Here is a 21,632-nt window from a genome sequence, read left to right on the forward strand (position 1 = left end):
CCTTTCATAGATTCACTTTGGCATAAAATATTACCTTTAAAATTAATATTGGATTCAATTTTCCCATAAATTAGAAGTCAAAGTGCTTATTTTGTGCATATAAATATGTGTGTATATACTTGTGGAAAAGGCAATGGCAACCCACTCCAGTACTCTTGCCTGGAAAATCCCATGGACGGAGGAGCCTGGTAGGCTGCAGTCCACGGAGTCGCACAGAGTCAGACATGACTGAAGTGACTTAGCAGCATACTTGTGGATGGTTGTATATATAGATGTATGTTTATATTTATATCTACAATTATGCATGTGTGCTCAGTACTCAATCACACTGAACTTTTTGCAAACCTATGCACTGTAGCCAGCCAGGCTCCTCTGTATATAGGATTTTCCAGGCAACAGTACTTGAGTGGGTTGCCATTTCCTTCTCTAAGGGATCTTTCTGACCCAGGGATCGAACCCTGGTCTCCTTAATTGCAAACAGATTATTTTACGGTCTGAGCCACCAGGGAAGCCGATGTATATATCAGCCAATTTTAGACTGTCACCATGAATTTGATATAAAATTGCTTACATAGGTACTTTTAAAGGAGAAAACTTTGATTTTTTCCTAAATATGGTCATTAGGCCCTTTTGTAAGATACTGTAACTCTATTTTTTTTAATTTAAATTTTATTTTTTAACTTTACAATACTGTGTTGGTTTTGCCATACATTGACACGAATCCACCACAAGTGTACATGAGTTCCCAACCCTGAAGCCCCCTCCCACCTCCCAGCCCATATCATCTCTCTGGGTCATCCCAGTGCCCCAGCCCCAAGCATCCTGTATCCTGTATCGAACCTAGTGAAGTGGTAATTTAATGAATTCATTTTTGACCTGCCAAAGAGATGCTGTAGCTGTAATTTTGTCTAATGGTTGCAAACCACAGGACCAGTCTTTGGTCCAGTCACAAGTGTTAATCACCCTTTATTTGTATTTGTATGTACTTGGAGATAGTTTAAAGGAAAATTAGATTAAACTTGAAGGAATCCAGTGGTGAGATGCTGGCTATAGGGACATTAAAGACCAGACACATTATTCTGGAAGACAAAGTCAAAAGTGTAATCCAGATTATTGCCTCACTGCTTCCCTTCAGTCCTTTGTGAAAGACGAGAAGAGAGACAGTGGATTCGGGGCCAGAGAATAGGGTCCAGCACCGCTCAGTCACTTGTCCTCTGGGAACCTACTCAAGTGTGTTATCTTCCTTTAGATCTCCGTATTCTGTTTTGAACATCAGGAACAGCAGTGTCTCTTAATTAGATTGTTTTTGAGGAGATAGAATGTGAAATATAATGTACAACTCATCTATATTGGGATACTTTGTTATTACTGTTGATTATTTTATATATCCAAAATGATTGTCAAGTCTAAAGGATGATAGAAAGGAAAATTGTTTTGCTCTGTACTTTTAAGTAATACACAGCCTAGGAAGGACCAAGAAGGATGGAGGTCAGAAAGGGGAGTCAGTCAGGAGGGAACTGAATGAGATGCAGAAGAGAAAAGGGAACCTGTGTTTAAGTCAGCTTCCTGATCCACACACTTTTCTTTGTACACTGTTTTATGCGCAACCCAGAAATCAAGAGCTCGGGAATTTTGTTTGTTTTCCTTTTCCTCATTTCAGATAAAGACATTAAAGGGACAAGGTAGCTTGTGTAGAGAAGGTTGCTAGTTTCAAACTGGCAACTGTCATTGTTGTGTTTGTTTTACCTTCCACAGTGTGTTGCATTTATTTGACTTAGTTGCCAAAATTTAAATTTTGAAAGATTTGGAATACAATTCTAGATTTCTGGCTTCTCTTGAAAACGTAGGGAGGTCTGTCAACAACTAACAGAGCAGTAGCAAACCTTTTAGGCTGAAGATATGTCCTCCAGTTTATAGTTTATGCTTGGCCCATTTCACGCATTAACTCCTGTGATTACAGTTAACTAGAAAGAGATCAGGCGTGTTTTATGAGAAATTTCCTTCTCAAACAGACTCTTCCTGAGGGTGCAAGTAGATGGCCCACTTTGACATTTTACTTCCCACAGAGGTCTGCCATCAACAGAGGGTTTTACCCTCAATGTAATAGCTACTGGTGTGGATTTTTTCATGACTTAGACGTACCTATTTGGTAACTGCAGCTTATCTGCATGAGAAACTTTCTGTATAAGGGAAAGCAATATTTTGGAGAAAATGATAATTTTAGCAAGTGTACCATTATGTTAGAAGAACTCTGACTGCTTCACAAAATACAAAGGGCACACACAGAGAAGAAAACAAGCACATGAAACAGGTGTATAAAATTTTTGAAAATACCCTGATCAAACAAAGCAGTTGATCTGGGAATTGAAGCTTCATTTTCTATAGCTTTGAATTGACAATGCTTAGAATAAACTTATTTATCTCAGTTTGTTTGGGGAATAGCCAACCTGAGAGAAGAAAAAGAAAACAGAAATGCAAAACAAACACAAACCACAGATACTATTTATATGAAAATATTAAGCTCTATTTCAATGATGTAAGGGGATTTCCAGAAGTAAAACAGTTTCTAAGAGTTGAAAATTAGGACAGAAAGCTAGCCTCCAGGGAGGGAAAACCTGATAATGCTTCTGAGAAAAGATGATGTCTTCCCTTGCTAATTGCTACTACAAACTTGTGAGGCTAATTATAATTACAGTGGTAATAATTTTATATAACATTTGAAGAAATAATGCTTGGAAAATTGTTTCTGGTGTGAATGACCAAAGTTCAAATGACAATACCAATTCACTTAACTCTCTGAATAAATGAAAAGTTTATAGGTTTATCATAATATAATAGAATTTTTATTATTTAAAATTACTTTATAAAAGATTGACATGGATAAAATATGAGGTTCATGTAAACACTTTTAGAGCTTAGTTATAAATTTAAATTTAAAATGTAGCAGTTAATTTTAAAAAGGTCATACAAATATTAAAATGCTTTCAAATTTATTGTATATTTTGGTAAAAAGTTCATAGACACTTGTAGACATTGGACCTTTCATAAAATAGACTGCTGCTGCTGCTGCTGCTGCTGCTGCGTCACTTCAGCTGTGTCCAACTCTGTGCAACCCCATAGACGGAGAGCAAAGTAAAAGTAAATATTCCCCTATTCCTCAAATTTTTCATGAAATATGTAAGGAGACTGAGCATCAAAGTTATAGGATCTCCAAAGACATTTATATTCTTTTGCAAAATTTTTATTTTTATTTTTTTTATTATTTTTTATTTTTTACTTTATAATACTGTATTTGTTTTGCCATACATTGACTGCAAGGAGATCCAACCAGTCCATTCTGAAGGAGATCAACCCTGGGATTTCTTTGGAAGGAATGATGCTGAAGCTGAAACTCCAGTACTTTGGCCACCTCATGCGAAGAGTTGACTCATTGGAAAAGACTTTGATGCTGGGAGGGATTGGGGGCAGGAGGAGAAGGAGACGACAGAGGATGAGATGGCTAGATGGCATCACGGACTCGATGGATGCGAGTCTGAGTGAACTACGGGAGTTGGTGATGGACAGGGAGACCTGGAGTGCTGCAATTCATGGGGTCGCAAAGAGTCGGACATGACTAAGCGACTGAACTGAACTGAACTGACATGAATCCACCACTGGTGTACATGAGTTCCCAACCCTGACCCCCCCCCCACCTCCCACCCCATATCATCTCTCTGGGTCATCCCAGTGCACCAGCCCCAAGCATCCTGTATCCTGTATCGAACCTAGACTAGCAATTCGTTTCTTACACGATAGTATACATATTTCAATGCCATTCTCCCAAATCATCCCACCTTCTCCCTCTCCCAGAGTCCAAAAATCTGTTCTTTATATCTGTGTCTCTTTTGCTGTCTCGCATACAGGGTTATGATTACCATCTTTCTAAATTCCATATATGTGAGTGAAGTGAAGTCTCTCAGTCGTGACCAACTCTGCGATCCCATAGACTGTAGCCTACCAGCCTCCTCTGTCCATGGGATTTTCCAGGCCATAGTACTGGAGTGGATTGCCATTTCCTTCTCCAGGGGAATCTTCCCTACCCAGGGCTTGAACCTGGGTCTCCCACATTGTAGACGGACGCTTTACCATTTGAGCCACCAGGGTGTGTTAGTATATTGTATTGGTGTTTTTCTTCCTGGCTTACTTCACTCTGTGTAATCGGCTCCAGCTTCATCCACCTCATTAGAACTGATTCAAATGTATTCTTTTTAATGGCTGAGTAATATTCCATTGTGTATATGTACCACAGCTTTCTTATCCATTTGTTTGCTGATGGACATCTAGGTTGCTTCCATGTCCTGGCTGTTATAAACAGTGCTGTGATGAACATTGGGGTACACATGTCTCTTTCAATTCTGGTTTCCTCGGTGCGTATGCCCAACAGTGGAATTGCTACCAGCCACTTTGCTCCCTGAGTACAACTAGGAAAAAAAGCAGGTTATATACCATTAGCCCCATAAAACATGTTTACATCACACGAGCTTCCTAAAGAGCCAAGATCTTTGTTACTTTTATTTTTTTTTAACAAATGCCAACAAAGACATGTTTTTAATTGACTACTTTGGTTCCTTAACATGGAATCCACAGGCCTTCTTCTGATGTTTTAAGATATATTTGCTACCATGTCACATTTCTGCAGTATTCTAGGTTTTGACCCAGTATCCCAGGTGACAAGTTATTCCAAGATGCTAAATTAGGGATCTTAGGGAGGAGCCATTTCTCTTTCTATCCATTTTAAAGGAATACATTTATTGCTAAGGTGACCTGAAGTAGTGCATGAATCTCCTGTAAGCATTAAGCTTATTATTCGAGAGTAACAAGCACCAAGGAGTTCAGAATCTTACAGGGCACTCACTTCAGTTCTCCAACTTTCATTGCCTTTATGCTCCTTCATATGCACAGTGTCTTCCTGATGCACTGCTGGCATTTAGTTTTCATGTGTCATAATAATTGGACTCTGCTGTAACAATTGCAGTTCGTGCAAGTAGATATATCATTATGAAGATTAGTAAAACATCTAAATAAAATTTTAACTTAATCTGGGAGCATTTCTAAATGAAACTAATAAAAACATTGTTGCTTTTAGACCACCTAAAGATTATAGATAAACAAGCTCTCTTTTTGCCACGATCCTTAATTTTTACATTCTGCATCTTGACCTGAAGATGATAATAGCCCTTTTGTACCTGTAATGGTACAAGTTGTTCATGGCCCATTGACCCAATTTAATCCTGATACACACTAACCTGTGAATCCAGGAACTGTAGATCAGTGGACTGTAGTCTCTCTTTTAAAAGCAATCATGGTTGAACATTTCCATACACCTTATAAGAAGGGCTATTCAGCCTTTGTATACTTGAAGAAATAATATAGTAATTGTAATGCTAATACATTTTAAACATAAAATGAAAGTAATAAGGGAAAAATGATTTTTTAAAATAGCACCCAGCAAAGTGTACAAAAGAGTGCCTAGAACTTTATAAAACAATTATCCTTAAAATCAAGTTTTAAGATTGATTGTAAACTGACTTATGCAAGGCTATGAACATTTTTAGAGGTGCTAATTCTAGGATATGTTATTATACAAGGTGTTGAAAATTTCCCACCTAAGTTAATGAAAAATTAGAACTATAGTGACCACTACGGAAGAAATAGCTTAGCCCTGCTATATTTAGTGAAGAAAGGGCCTAAGAAGGGACCACTTATTTTATAACTCCTAAAAGAGTTGCAGGCCATATATTTTGGTCCACTGGAAATATACACTTGAAAGTCTTCAGTGCCTATTTCTAGTGAACCTACATATGGAGAATGCAGAATTGCAGGGCTACTTATTTGCACATTGGAATTGATGCAACACCATAAGATAGAAAGCTAAAAGAGAGATATCAATTTTCTATTTGTTAAGCAAGCAAAAGACAATGCTTTAGAAGCCTTTGGGTCATGAGTCTAGTTGCCTGGAGAATCCCAGGGGTGGCGGAGCCTAGTGGGCTGCCATCCATGGGGTCGCACAGAGTCAGACACTACTGAAGTGACTTAGCAACAGCAGCAGAATCAGTCTACAGTTTGGAGTGCAGCATTGTCCACATCTGTGCTGTGCTTAGTCACTTAGTCCTGTCCAACTCTTTGTGACCCTCTGGACTGTAGCCCATCAGGCTCCTCTGTCCATGGGATTCTCCAGGCAAGAATACTGGAGTGGGTTGACATGCCCTCCTCCAGGGGATCTTCCCAACCGATGGACTGAACCCAGGTCTCCCATATTGTGGTCTATCCACATATACTCAGACCACCTGTGACTCTCAAATTCACTATGTTGGTTTTCAGGGATTATTTTTCCTAATCTTCTTCAGATTTTCAAATCTCTACTTTACCTTGTTTTTGAAGATATCATAATAAATTTGATTAATGCTGTGCTGATCTTCTTTCTATTTTAAATTTTATTTTCTTAATGATAACTTTAAAGGAAGCTGACAAATAACAATCTGGTGGCCATGAAAAGATATGTACATCCAAAATTAAATTTGAAGTGAGACACATAATTCATTTTATATTTAAAGTTTTCAAGAAGGATATTCCTCTACTTACCATATAGCTTGCCAGCTTTATACTAATTAATCTTTGTTTTATTTAGTATTTATTTTTAAGGCAACTAATTAATACATATGTTGGACTTCCCTGTGGCTCAGATAATAAAGAATCTGCCTGCAATGCAAAATACCCAGATTTGATCCCTGGGTCTGGAAGATCCCCTGGAAAATGGAATAGTGACCCACTCCAGTATTCTTGCCTAGAGAATTCCATGGACAGAGGAGCCTGGTGGGCCACCGTCCATGGGGTCCAAAGAATTGGACACGACTGAGTGACTAACATGGAGAAAGCAATGACACCCCACTCCAGTACTCTTGCCTGGAAAATCCCATGAACGGAGGAGCCTGGTAGGCTGCAGTTCATGGGGTTGCAAAGAGTCGGACATGACTGAGTGACTTCACTTTCACTTTTCACTTTCATGCATTGGAGAAGGAAATGGCAACCCACTCCAGTGTTCTTGCCTGGAGAATCCCATGGACGGGGAAGCCTGGTGGGCTGCCGCCTACAGGGTTGCACAGAGTTGGACACGACTGAAGTGACTTAGCAGCAGCAGAGTGCCTAACACACACACACAATATATATATGTTATTGATATTTCCAGATAACTAGTGTTTTCTCATGTAAATAATCCTGTCTTTAAACAATAATCTTTTTAGAAAAAAAAATATTCCCCAAAACAAGATTTTATAAATTATCCCTGATACTTAAAACAAATTTTTTCTATTAATTTAATTTTGGACTTGTTACACTTTTGAATAATTATACAGAAATTTTCAAATATGCAAAGTAGAAAGAATGGTAAAATAAGTTCCCTAGTATTTATCACCCAGCTTCAACAATGATATTGCCTTCAAATGTAATAATGTTCATCTTTATCCTTATCTAACAACTTACTTATCAGATATTTGTGGTTAGACAATTAATAATTTAGGTATTATTTTTGTTCCCATCCCTAGAGTTGTAGAAAGCTGTCCTTGAAACAACCAAACAAAAATTTAATATTAACAATTTTTTGAGAAAGTTTGTGTGAGATAAACCTATTCCTGTGACCTACTTCTTTAAGTTTTTTCATGGCTTTAACTCATGCTTACTTTATAAAACCAATCTACCTTCACATACATGATATTGTTACATTTAAACATTAATATTAGTATTAATCCTCAACCTCTCTCTCTTTCTCTGTGTGTGTGTGTTCCCATTTGTTTAATAGTTTTAAATGACTTTGAAATTTTACTTTTAAAAAATGTTCCGTGTGTAAATGTATGTGGATGCTTGTGCAAACACAAAAATTTTTTGTGTGCTAGGCACTCTGTGTGCTAAATTGTTTACATCTATTACCTCATCAAATATTCCTTCAGTAGTACTGTTAGAATTTTTATGTGCAGATGAGCAAATGGAGTCTGAGTTAAGTATGCTCTAATTAGTGACATATCCCAACCTTGGTTCCAAGCTTGTCTGACACAAAACATACACACTGCCATTATTCAACATTGATGCAATTAATTAATAATATTTTTGGTATGTCTTGTGCTTAGGTTGTAAGAAACCTGCAGTCTCTTCAAGAAGATAGGTTCATTTCCTTTCCTGCCCACCATGTGCTTTTAACATACATACCAAATAAATTTATTATATGATATTTTATGTTGTTATCTAATCCTTTCATATTTATAATTTCTATATCCCATAAGAGACTATGTACCTCTCAGATATTGAAATCATAATGAATACTTAGTTTACATCACTGCACATTTCTTTAAATAGATATAATGTATTTTTTTTTAAAGAAAAGAAATCTTGAATTGCATTTTGAAATTTTGTTCCAAAGGATTGTTTCAATTTGCCCAATCCATATACCTAAGGATTATATAGCAAAACTATCAGTCAGTTCAGCCACTTAGTTGTGTCTGACTCTTTGCAATCCCATGGACTGTAGCACTCCAGGCTTCCCTGTCTGTCACCACCTCACGAAGCTTACTCAAACTCATGTCCATCAAGTCAATGATGCCATCCAACCATCTCATCCTCTGTTGTCCCCTTCTCCTCCCACCTTCAATCTTTCCCAGCATCAGGGTCTTTTCCAATGAGTCAGTTCTTCCCCTCAAGTAGCCAAAGTATTGGAGTTTCAACTTCAGCATCAGTCCTTACAGTGAATATTCAGGACTGATTTCTTTTAGGATTGACTGGTTAGATCTCCTTGCAGACCAAACTATATACAACTATAATGAAGCCAAGTTATTTTTGCCAATAACTTTACCATTTCTGACCAAAAGGTTGTCAGAATTGATGATAGGAAAATATATTGAACTGTCACTGCCTCTCCAGTTCTGTGTGTTCTTTCCTCCCAAATCTCCATACTACTCATTTGCATTGTTTCTACTACTAAAGTATAGGGAAGTTACAAAGAAGGCAACTACTATTTTGATTACCAGCCATGTTCCTATTTCCATACCAAATGCTTTCCCTTTGTTATTTAGTGTCAATGACGTTAAAACATTAGATGTTAAAAACATGAAGACAGCAGTTCAACTATCCATTTTCCCAACTTCATCTGCCACTTGCTAGCCATGTAACCTGGTCAAGGAATTCAACTTTTCTAAGCTTGTTTTCTCATCTATAAACATGGATAACTTTAGCCATGGCTTCATGAAGAATTAAATGAGATAATCTGCATAAAGTTCTGAAAATAAGTATTTAGTGTATAATAAGCACTCAAAAAGAAATCATTAGCTGGTTGTAATGATTGCAGAATTGTTGTGTAACTGTTATATATATATACAACTGAATCATGCATGAGCAGTTTAGGCCACTATCAATTAAACATAAATTCTCCATTACCTAACAGCCTTAGAAATCAAATGCACAACATAAAACATTTGATGCCTATCGTGTGGAACTATTCATATACTGTGAATTTGTAGAGTTGCAAAGAGTATTTAGAAAAAGAAAGTATTATAAAAATGCATGCATGTGTAAATCAAAGTATATGATGTCCTTCTGTTTTCCCTCTGCATCCTTTGTCATATGAACTGTTCCATGCGTGTGAATCTAAATGTCATCCCCATGCAGAATACTTTCAAATTCATGTCTACAGTTCTGATGCCTTCTCTGAATTTCACCCTTACATAAAAAGGAAATCTCCTTTTTATGTCTTAAAATCGCAAGGTGAAAAAATTGAAAACTGTATTTTTGATTGCTCTCCACACCCATCCATACTCAGTCCCAGGTCTTAAAATGCATTTCTCTTGCATTTTTTTTTTTTTCCATTTCACGTAGTGGATCCCTTGTACACCCTCTGCCTGTCCTTACCCTAAAGTTTGCCAAGACAAGTACCACAGCCACCTGTAATTCTGTTCTCTACTTCATTCCCTACATCCAGTACTCCTTTAGTCATGGAAGTTAGTTCTACCTCTTGTAATTAGGGCTTCCCTTGTAGCTCAGTTGGTAAAGAATCTGCCTACAGTGCAGGAGACCTAGGTTTGATCCCTGGGTCAGGAAGACCCCCTGGAGAAGGAAATGGCAACCCACTCCAGTATTCTTGCCTGGAGAATCCCATGGCCCGAGGAGCCTGGTAAGCTACAGTCCATGGGGCTGCAAGAGTTGGACATGACTTATCAACTAAACTACTACAAACTACTTGAAATAAAACATTCCTTGAACCCATTCACTTCTCTTCACTGCTACCATCATATTTGCCTCATGCTTTAAAATAACCATCTGAGGTACCTGTTCTCCTGACTTATCATAATGAATTTGTAAATATGATGCTATATTTCTTTCCTGCTTAAATATGGGATAAGGCAAAACCCAAATGATTGCCATCTCTAAAAGATCCATTATATCACCCTTTTTAATTTCATCTATTTCCCCTTTATCCTCATTGCCATATTTCTAATACAGTAGCCTCATTCTGTTCCTCAGTCACTCACTTTCTTTCCCTCATTAAGGCTTTTGTTTCTACCATTTATTCTTCTTGTCATGCTCTGCTCATCTCTCAGATTCAGTCTAAATATTACCTTCTCAAACTGCTTTTCCCCTTGATTATCTTCTCAAAGTAGATTACTTACCTATTACTCACAAAATTATTCTTGAATATATTTCAGAAGCTGTAGTTATATATTCAAGCATTTGTTTAGTCTGTCTCTTGCTCTGGACTCTAAGCCCCTGAGGCTAGATAATGTATCTGTTTCACTTGTGATTGTTTACCTAGCCAGTGCCTAGCATAGTCATAGAAATTCAATAAATTTTTTTTTGAAATGAATGACTGAAACAATAATATCATCAATAGCATCATTTCTTTTTCTTCAGAATTCTTTTCTGGACAGATTGGGATGCCAATTTTCCTCGCATTGAATCTGCCTCCATGAGTGGTGCTGGGAGAAAAACCATCTACAAAGACATGAAAACCGGGGCTTGGCCTAATGGACTCACTGTGGACCACTTTGAAAAAAGGATAGTTTGGACAGATGCCAGGTTTATTTTTTTTTTCCTTTCTTTTCTATAACCTTCATCAGATAATACTTACAAAATTGAAATGTGTATTCCTGTGCATGTATCATATATACACACACTGAAATTGGTGGTGAATTTTATCGGCTTTGGTTATGATAACTTTTTGTTGAAATCTTTCTGCAAGTCAGATACAGGGTCATAAAAATATTTTTACACAATTTTTTTGCCATTTAAGTAGTATGAGCACATCACTGGACTATTGGAATGTGCTTTTATATACCACTGACTCATTTACTTTTCTGTAGGTCAGATGCCATTTATTCAGCCCTCTATGATGGAACAAGCATGATAGAAATTATCCGAGGTCATGAATACCTTTCTCATCCCTTTGCTGTGTCTCTATATGGGAGTGAGGTTTATTGGACAGATTGGAGGACCAACACGCTGTCAAAAGCCAATAAGTGGACAGGGCAGAATGTCAGCGTGATTCAGAAAACCAGTGCACAGCCGTTTGACCTTCAGATCTACCATCCCAGCCGTCAGCCCCTGGGTAAGTGCTTGTTATGAATTAGTGACCAGAATTTATTCTCACTTTAATCGTATAATAATCAAACTGTGAAATAATTTTTGTAAGCTAACACTAATTTAATATTTTCTGTAGTATATGATGGAAGTAGTACCAGCCTTTATTTTAATTAGCTCAGGATATTTTTTCTTTTCCTTTTTATTTATTTTACATAGAAATAGAGAAATCTTAGAAATTAAGGGTTCTATGCAGTTGTTGCAATCGTATCATTTTCTTAGCCTTCTTTTGTTGAAATTTACGTTACATTTACTGTGGCTCAGTGGTAAAGAATCTGCCTACGAACAGGAGATAAAGGAGACACAGGTTGAAGTCCTGGTTTGGGAAGATCCTCTGGAGGAGGAAATGGCCATCCTCTCCAGTATTTTTGCCTGGAAAATCCCATGGACAGAATAACCTGGCAGGATAAGTCCATGGGGTCACACAAAGTTGTACACTACTGAGCACAAGCATGAATACTACATTATACTCACACTCTTCACATCTTCTGTATCCACTCCTCCATTAATGGACACTTAGGTTATTTCCATCTCTTGGCTATTGTAAATAATGCTGAATGAACACAGCAGTGCATACATGCGCGCACACACACACACACACACACACACATATCTTTTCAAATGTATCTTTCCCTTTTCCTCAGATAAACACCCAGAAGTGGAATTGCTGATTCATATGGTAGTTCTATTTTTTTAATTTTTGAAAAACTTCCAAACTATTTTCCTTAGTGACTGTGTCAATTTACATAATCACCAATAGAGCAAAAGGATTCCCTTTTGTCCACATCCTCAGCAACACCAGATATGTGGTGATACCTCATTGTGGCTTTGATTTGCATTTCCTTGATGATTAGTGACATTGGGCACATTTTCATATGCCTATTGGCCATCTGTATCTCTTTCTTAGAAAGAGAAACATCTATTCAGAGCCTCTGCCTATTTTTTCAGTCAGATTGTCTGTTTGATATTGAGTTCTAAGAGTTCTTTATACATTTTGGATGTTAACTTTTTATCTGATAAATAGGACTGGCAAATATCTTCTCCGGTTTGGTAGTTTGCCTCTTTATTTTATTGGTGGTTTCCTTCACCAGGCAGAAGCTGTTTAGTTTGATATAGTCCCATTTTCTTTTTTTGCTTTTATTGCTTTTGTTTTTGGTGGCAAATCCAAATATTTCTAAGTGTAGAAATGACATGCTGCTGCTGAGTCGCTTCAGTCATGGAGCCAACTAGGCTCCCCTGTCCCTGGGATTCTCCAGGCAAGAACACTGGAGTGGGTTGCCATAGGATTTATGTATTAGCCGTGCAGTTATGATACTAATCTGAAGATGATATTGAAGAGGGAAGATATTGGAGATAAAACAGGTAATTTAGATTGTAACATCTCCTAGGTCAAAAAAAGTAAAGCAGGAAAGTATAACGTAGGGAGGATACAAGGTAACAGTTTTATTGTCATAGCAACCATAGGACTGAGGACAAAAATCTGAATATAAAATACTAGAAGATTCAGAACTAGAAATTTATATACATTGTACTGTAGTTTCACACTGGTTAGAATAAACACATTGTATCTTCCCCATATGCTCTGGAAGATATAGATTCACCCTACTCCATTAAGTGGACTGATAACTGTGGACTTTAACCTAAATTGTCCATTAGTCTGGTCTATATTAGAAATTTATACCATGTAGTTGATACCTATGGCCATTTACCCAATAAATGCATTGGAAAATATTGTTTCCTTAGCAAAGAGAGAAGTTACATAAACAAACATATTTGCTATTTTTTTAATGAGTAAGAACATCAAAATTGTAGGTTTCCCTTTATGATAAAATGGATAATTTTCATTCAAGAAGCCATCTAGTCTAAATATATTTTTATCAGTAAAAAACAGTTTTTAATTGAATAAGTTTTGAATGTATTAAAAAAAAAAGCACAACAACATCATAAAGGTTTTATGATAGACCTTTCCTGAGCCATATGTTACTTTGTGTTTGGATAATAAGATATGGGTATGCATGATTAAGCATTAGTAAAAATGGTTTCATCATCATGACTTTGTAATAATAAGAAAGGTATGCATTTATATCATGTTTTATTTAGTGCTTTCCAAATATTGCTCTCAATCTACAACAAGATTTGCAGGAAAAAAAATCTTTTACTGAGAGGCTTTCTCACTTCAAAGCCACATACCAATTATAAATCTGTACATAATTCATATTTTATCTCCACATTCTTAATTAACACCATAAAGAACTACCTTAGCACTTAGGATATGTATAGTTATTTAATATTTTCCTAATTCTGTTTTAGTTACCCACTTAGATAATAAAATATTTGAGTAAAGGAGTGTCATTTATTTATCTGTGTTAACTACAGAGTATAGCTAAGCCTTTTATGAGAACAGTATTAATAGTGATAACAATGATATCACCTAATACTAATTCTCATTGTAATTCCATGAGGATGGTGGTTGGCAACCCAGTGTTACAGATAAGGATCCTAAAGGAGAGAAATGCTAAGTGATTCGCTCAAGGTCTAATAGCCACACAATTATTGTCTCATAATCTTACCCCAGGGAGAGTGACCCCAGAGCTCTGGCCTGAAGCACTATACTCTGCAGGCAGAAAACATTAAATTTTTATTGAGATTCTCCTTGGAATTGTTCTATCAAACCTCCAGATGGCAGTAAAGTTTTGACACATCCCCATTCTTCCCTGATAGCTCAGTTAATAAAGAAGCCGCCTGCAGTGCAGGAGACCCTAGTCTGATTCCTACGACAGGAAGATTCACTGGAGAAGGGATAGGCTACCCACTCCAGTATTTTTAGGCTTCCTTTGTGGCTCAGCTGGTAAAGAATCAGCCTCGAATGCTGAAGATCCCAATCCCTGGGTTGGGAAGATCCCCTGGAGAAGTGAAAGGTTAACACTTCAGTACTCTGGCCTGGAGAATTCCATGGACTATAGTCCATGGGATAGCAAAGAGTCAGACATGACTGAGTGATTTTCACTTCACATGGGACAAACCAATTTTTACCTTCTTGTAGTTTATCGTCTAGAAAGAAAACAAGCTAAATTAATAACTGGGGTCAATTAAATGATTATTATTATTGTTGTTGTATTTTTGAAACTTAAATTATAGTACATATATTTTAAAAGGCAGAATGGAGTGGTCCTAAAAAAATCTTTGGGCTTAGTTTAATACAGTTTCTTCCTTTGTCACTCACTGACCTTGTTACCTAAGGCAAATTAATTAACTTCTGGGTTCTTATTTCTTCACTTGTGGGCTAGAGCAGCTAGAAGTAAGGAGGGAATGCATGGTATACAAGATTGGGTTGGGATCAAACCATAATGGGACTTAAAAGTTCCCCTTACAAAGAAATTTCAATTTTCATCCTTAAGAATAACTGGATAAGTGTTCAAGTGATGTCAGACCTAAATGTGCATCAAATTTACTGGGAAGGATCATTAAATCACAAATTTCTGGCCTTTATCCAAGATATTCTGATTCAATAGGTCTACGGTATGACCTGAGATTTTTCATTTTTAACAAATTCCCATGGAATGCTGATGCTGCCTTAAGAACCACTCACTGCCCTGAAGAAATGAGAAAAACATTGAAACTATTTGGTCAATGGAGGGAAAATAACAGAAGTACATGTTGAAGTTTGACTTCACCTATACAAGGGGTAGACTAGAGAGACACAGCTGTAGGTAGGAGACTAGTAGGATCTAGAGCCTAGCTTTCTTCAGTAGCTCAGGAGATGGCTGATACCAGGACAGAGAGAATGGTGGAACTGAGATATGTACGTGTGTGCTAAGGTTGCTTCCAGTCACGTTCAAGGCTATACAACCCCTATGGGCTGTAGCTCACCAGGCTCCTCTGTCCGGGGGATTCTCCAGGCAAGAATATTGGAGTGGGTGGAATACTCTTCTCCAGGGAATCTTCTCAACCCAGGGATGGAATCCATGTCTCTTACATTTTGTGTCTTGGTTCTTTACAACTAGCAACACCTGGGAAGCCTGGAGTTGCCATATACTTAGAGGGAAGGTCAGTTCAAAGAAAAAAAAAAAAGAAAAGTGGTAGAGATTTGTAGAGTAGGGGAGTTTGGCAAGGAAAGGAAAATTTGAGATCTCTTTATTTTTTTAGTTTCTATAATTGGCTTCACCATCAACATGTGACACAAGGCCACATAAGGGAGGGGTCAGCAGAGTTTTTTTTCCTGTGGAAGGCCATATAAGAAGTGTTTGAGGCCCTGCAGGGTATATGGTCATTGCTGAGCTACTTTCTTCTGCTGAGGTAGTGTAATAGCAGTCAAATGCAAAGTGACTAACTATCACTGTGTTTCAATAACATTTTATTTATGGACACTGAAATTGAAATTTCATTTAATTTTCATGTGTTATAAAATTTTATTCTTTTTTTTTGTTTTTTGGTGTTTTTCCTCCAATTTAAAAAAGTAACCCAAAGGGCAGTATTAACCTGTAGGCCAAAGCTTACTGGCACTTGAATTAAAGGATAAATCAAAAAATTAAAGTTTGTTTATGTGGAGAGGTACCTCTAGGACATGGTTGAGTATTCAGGGTTATACAGGCAAAAAGAATTTGGTCTACCTCAGTAGAGACCTAGGCAGTTGTGATAACCCTCACACTTGTGTATCTTCGCTCTGAGATATAGGGTGCTCTGAGGGTGTAGCTTCTATCTCGACTGAGTCTCTATCTATCCTGCCTGTTTCAAGTCACCTTTTCTTTTTTAAAAATATAAATTTATTTATTTTAATTGGAGGCTAATTACATTACAATATTGAATTGGTTTTGCCATTCATCAGCATGAATCTGCCATGGGTATACACATGTTCCCCATCCTGAACCCCCCTTTCACCTCCCTCCCCGTACCATCCCTCTGGGTCATCCCAGTGCACCAGCCCCAAGCATCCTGTGTCATGCATCAAACATGGACTGGTGATTCATTTCATATATGATATTTTACATGTTTCAGTGCCATTCTCCCAAATCATCCCACCCTCCCCCTCTCCCATAGAGTCCAAAAGACTGTTCTACACATCTGTGTCTCTTTTGCTGTCTTGCATACAGGGTTATCATTACCATCTTTCTAAATTCCATATATATGCATTAGTATACTGTATTGGTATTTTCTGTATATAGTTGTAGAAAATTTGCTTTATTTCAAGTTATTCTCAGAGATAGTTGTTTTATATGTAGCTTTTGTGTATCTGAGGAGGTGAGCTCAGAATCTTTGTAATCTTACATCTTGATTCAGACACCATAAAGATGTTTTCTTAATCACAACTGAAGTTGTGATTTAACACCCAGTAGTGGAGCTGTGTTTTTTCATGGATATAGAAAGATTACAACACTATCGATTTTTTTGTGTTTGTTCGTTTTTCAATTTTGTTTCACATTTCTTTCCTCACTTTCTCTGATTGGAATCTGTTTTTTTTTTTTAAGAGTTTTTTATCTATGTATGTATTTATTTTTGGCTGTGCTGGGTCTTTGCTGTCCTGAGTTGGCTTTCTCTAGTTGCGATAAACAGAGGCTACACTTTGCTGTGGTGTGCAGACTTCTCATTGTGATGGCTTCTCTTGTTGCAGAGCACAGGCTCTAGGGTTACAGGCTTCAGCAGTTGCAGCACATGGGCTCAGAAGCTGGCACAAGACTTAGTTGCCCCGTGGCATGTGGGATCTTCCTGGAGCAGCAATCAAACCTGTATCCCCTGCATTGGCAGGTGGACTTTTTGGCCATTGGACCACCAGGGAAGCCCTGGAATCTTTTCTTGAAATAGCTTAAAAATATGACTGTTACTTCAAATATAGAGTTTTGAAAATACTTTTATTAATTAGATTTTCACCAATTAAAAAATGTTTTTCTTTTCTTAAAGAAGCTTTTTTTCTGAGAAGGCCTCAGTTCAATGGGGACTTAGTATCTGTTGATAATAAAAGTACTATTTTGCAGAGACCACTTTATTTTACTCTCAAACACCGGTGTGGACTCAATTGTCCCTTTTAATTTTGTTCTTGAAACACCTATTAACTGGCAAATGTTTTGTGTAACAAATCAAAATGACAATACCCCTTAGAAAATCAAATCAAATTCCAGAAACATAATGAATGGAATATTAGGACATTGTCATGGCTATAGCAATTAGATTAAATATATATATTTTTTAAAGTCATATTCTAAAACAGTATCCATTATCTATCCCATAAATTGTTAAATGAACAAATAAATGAATCTAAGTGATTTAGTTCATTTAGAGAGGTGGTATATATAATGGCCAGTGGTTGCACTCTGATATCTGAAAATGTATTTCTTTCTTAAAAGTTGTATGATTGCAAGTATTCTTTTTTTTCACCATTTTCAAAATTAAGTTTACACTTCTATAAAATGAGGGTAATTTATTTATAAGAACAAAAATGGCCAGTAGGAGGAATAAAGGGAATAATGCTTATAGAAACACTTAGCACATTTTCTAGCTCATTGTGATAAAAAGAAATTATTCCATTTTTGGAACTTCTTTTTTTTCTATCAATTTTTATCTCACTTGCCCTCTATGTTATGATAATACAAGGTGAACTCCAGACTATTTCTCAGAGAGTAGTTTTAACCTTGAGATAATTTAAGTCTTCCAGTTGCTTCAGGAAAATATTCCTATAGAAAATGAAACTTTTCTTGACAACATTTGCAAGAAAATTAGCTGATACAATTTTAAAAAACAAACTGGTTTCTAAGAATAGTGTGTGTGTGTGTGCGTGTGTGTGTTAGTCGCTCAGTATGTCCAACTCTTTGCAACCCCCTGAACTGTAGCCCACCAGACTCCTCTGTCCATGGGATTTCTTCAGGCAAGAATACTGTATTGTGTAGTTTTCCCTTCTCCAGGGGATTATCTCAACCCAGGGATCAAACCCAGGTCTTCTGTATTACACGCAGATTCTTTATCATCTGAGCCAACAAGGAAGCCCTTAAGAATATTAGTAATAATAATTTAATTAAAAAAGAATATTAGTAATATTATTGCTGCTTTAGGAAACAAAGTATCACTTATAAAACTTGAAGAATGAGGGATTCCACTTGGAGCTATTAGTATATTTAACTACAAACAACATTTTCAATTAAAAAAAGTTAAAAAAATGTAATACTCTTAAAACTATGTTTCAATGTGGTGAAGGTGAATCTCAAACATTTTTTTAAGTTACTTAAACTGTTCACTTCCACAGTTTATTATATCAAGATCTAACGACCAGTCATATAAAATATTTTCCTCTGTCTCTGCTTGCATATACATATTCCTTCCATTCTACATATTATTAATTCTGTTAAAAATACTATATCCCACTGTTTTATGGTATCTCTTTCTTTCACATATTTATATACTATCAACAGAAGTTTATTTTTTCTTTCTTTTTCTTTTTTAAATGGACATTAAGAGATTTCCTTGTGATCCAGTGGTTTAGACTCCTTGATTCCAATGCAGGCAGCACAGGGTCAATCTGTAGTCAGGGAACTAAGGTCCTACATACTGCATTTTATGGCCAAAAAAAATATATATATATATATATATATATATATGAAACAATCACACAGCTTAAAAAATAAATAAATACTAAAAATTTTTAAATGGACCTTAGTTTAAAATACTAATATTTCTAAGAATGGAAAGCTGATATGAAACAGTTAAAATGCCTCCACCTTTACTTTTTGATATCAGCAGCTTTGAAGGGAGGAGATTTCTGACTGAGGCAAAGTGAAAGGCAGGTGATAGCAAAGCAAAAAGAAATTTTTGAGATCTAAGTAAACTTGTTAGATTTCTGTGAGGTATTAGAACATTGTGCAATACTGAGAGCCAACCAAAAGAGAGAGACAACATTGCCAATAAAGAGGAGAACTAAGAGTTGAAACATGCCAAAAATATGTTGCTAAGTCATTACAACTGTTGACATGAAAAATCACAATGGAGCTCAATTTCTACTCTTATACCTCCTTCCTGTAACAGGTAGTCTTTTGCTCCCACTACTAGTTATATAGACCTGCACCTAATTTAATTTCTCAGTAAATCTTTCTGTAGCATCTTTAAACCACATTTTGAATTAATGGGCTTTGTTGGTTTACCTGAAAAACTTAATTTCCATTTTATCATTATTTCTTTGGCAAAATATAATACAAATGTCAAACAACTAAGCTGTAAATGAATTTATAGGTAGGTAGTAAGTATAGACAGAGAAGGCAGTGGCACCCACTCCAGTACTCTTGCCTGGGAAATCCCATGGACAGAGGAGCCTGGTAGGCTGCAGTCCATGGGGTCGCTAAGTGTTCGGCACTACTGAGCAACTTCACTTTCACTTTTCACTTTCATGCTTTGGAGAAGGAAATGGCAACCCACTCCAGTGTTCTTGCCTGGAGAATCCCAGGGATGGGGGAGCCTAGTGGGCTGCTGTCTATGGGGTAGCGCAGAGTCGGACACAGCAGCAGCAGCAGTAAGCATAGGTGCATTATAAATTGCTATTTTAAAATTACGCTATAATATAGTTTCTCTTGGAACAGTGGAAAAGATTAGTTTCAAAGAAATCATAAAATTATTTCTTCCTTGGTACTGGTTGTTTAATGTACTTGCCTTGGAAATACAAATGTAAGTGTTTATGAGCTCTTCATTCAGATACATTGATGCAAAGTCCAGAGTTCCAATCCAGGATCAAAACTTCTCAACCTCTGTACCTTTCATATTTGGAGGTAGATGGTTCTTAGTTGGGAGAGGGGACATTCTTTCTCATTATATGAAGTTTTTTTTGCATCTTTAGCCTCTACTCACTAAAATGCCAGTTAGTAACCCCAGTTATGTCATTTAAAAATGTCTCTAGACATTCTCAATTGTTCCTGAGGGGACAAAATGCCCCCTCACCACCACTACCATTGGTTGAGAACCACTGTTTTAGACAAAAGTTTTGTGATTATTAAATCATTGTGAAAATAGAAATTTTTCTGGCACAAATGTTTCTTCTTTTAAATTATACAGCAAGTAAAAGTAAATAACAAGTCAGAAAGACATAGCACCTCTTAGAAAATCTGAAAATTCATTGGTATTTTAAGATATATCTCACCAATAAATGTAGCATGATATTACATGTTTGAATTCACTCTTTTTACAGAAAACTGTACACAAATAAATGGAAATAGTATATGTGGCTTTTAAATCTTTTCTCTTTGAAATACAGTGGTCTATAGAAGATAAGATTTTTAGTTATTTTTCTACTTCTTAAAACTAGAGTACAGTATAAAATTAATCCATAAAATATGAGTTTTGATGAAAGTAATTCCTGCATACCTGGTATTGATAGAAACTTGTAAAATTAAAGCAATAAGAACATCTTGTACTTGAACACATTTTATTATATGTATGTGTTTTAAATAAGGGATTCCTGTAGTTCTTCAACATCAAATACTAAAATTATAATTTGTAGATATTTATCAAAGGGAAAAGGATTTGGAATTAATGTGTAATAGTAAGATCTTTCATAAATTCTCAAAAAATTAAATTATTTTCAAATGGAAAATTATAACTAAAATATAGTTACAACAGATATGCATTGTTTTCTTATGTTAATAATTATTTTGCACCAACAAATTTCATTAACATGATGAGTATTAATTACTATCCACAATGACCTCACAGGACAGAGAAAAATATTTCTCTTATCTAACAGTAGGTCTTGAGAGTCTTCTGCTTTAAGCTTAGTATTATTAGGTAAATGAATATTGTATATATTTTATATTGCACCCATAGTTACATATATTTTATTTGAACTTAATGAATAAAGTAGTTGGGTTTAAAGTGTTTATTTTTTGCTGATTTAAAATAGACTGCAATTAAACACAGTTTTGCATGAAATATGAGATTATCTTAATGATATTGTTTTCTTCACAGAGCACACATCAGTCTTGTATGATTGTATAATTAGCATTTCACTG

General features: G+C 36.2%; 1 protein-coding gene across 1 annotated transcript in view; it reads left to right on the plus strand.

The window, feature by feature from the left end:
• The window catches only part of LRP1B (LDL receptor related protein 1B), a 1,972,098-nt gene that overhangs the window by 1,207,680 nt on the left and 742,786 nt on the right, over window positions 1-21,632 (plus strand). Inside the window, exons 26-27 of the mRNA XM_068968462.1 lie at window positions 10,930-11,094; window positions 11,379-11,623. Coding sequence (XP_068824563.1) covers window positions 10,930-11,094; window positions 11,379-11,623 — 410 coding nt within the window. The remainder of the gene's footprint in view (window positions 1-10,929; window positions 11,095-11,378; window positions 11,624-21,632) is intronic.

The sequence above is a fragment of the Capricornis sumatraensis genome, chromosome 3 (genome assembly GCF_032405125.1).
Source record: "Capricornis sumatraensis isolate serow.1 chromosome 3, serow.2, whole genome shotgun sequence".
NCBI lineage: Eukaryota > Metazoa > Chordata > Mammalia > Artiodactyla > Bovidae > Capricornis > Capricornis sumatraensis.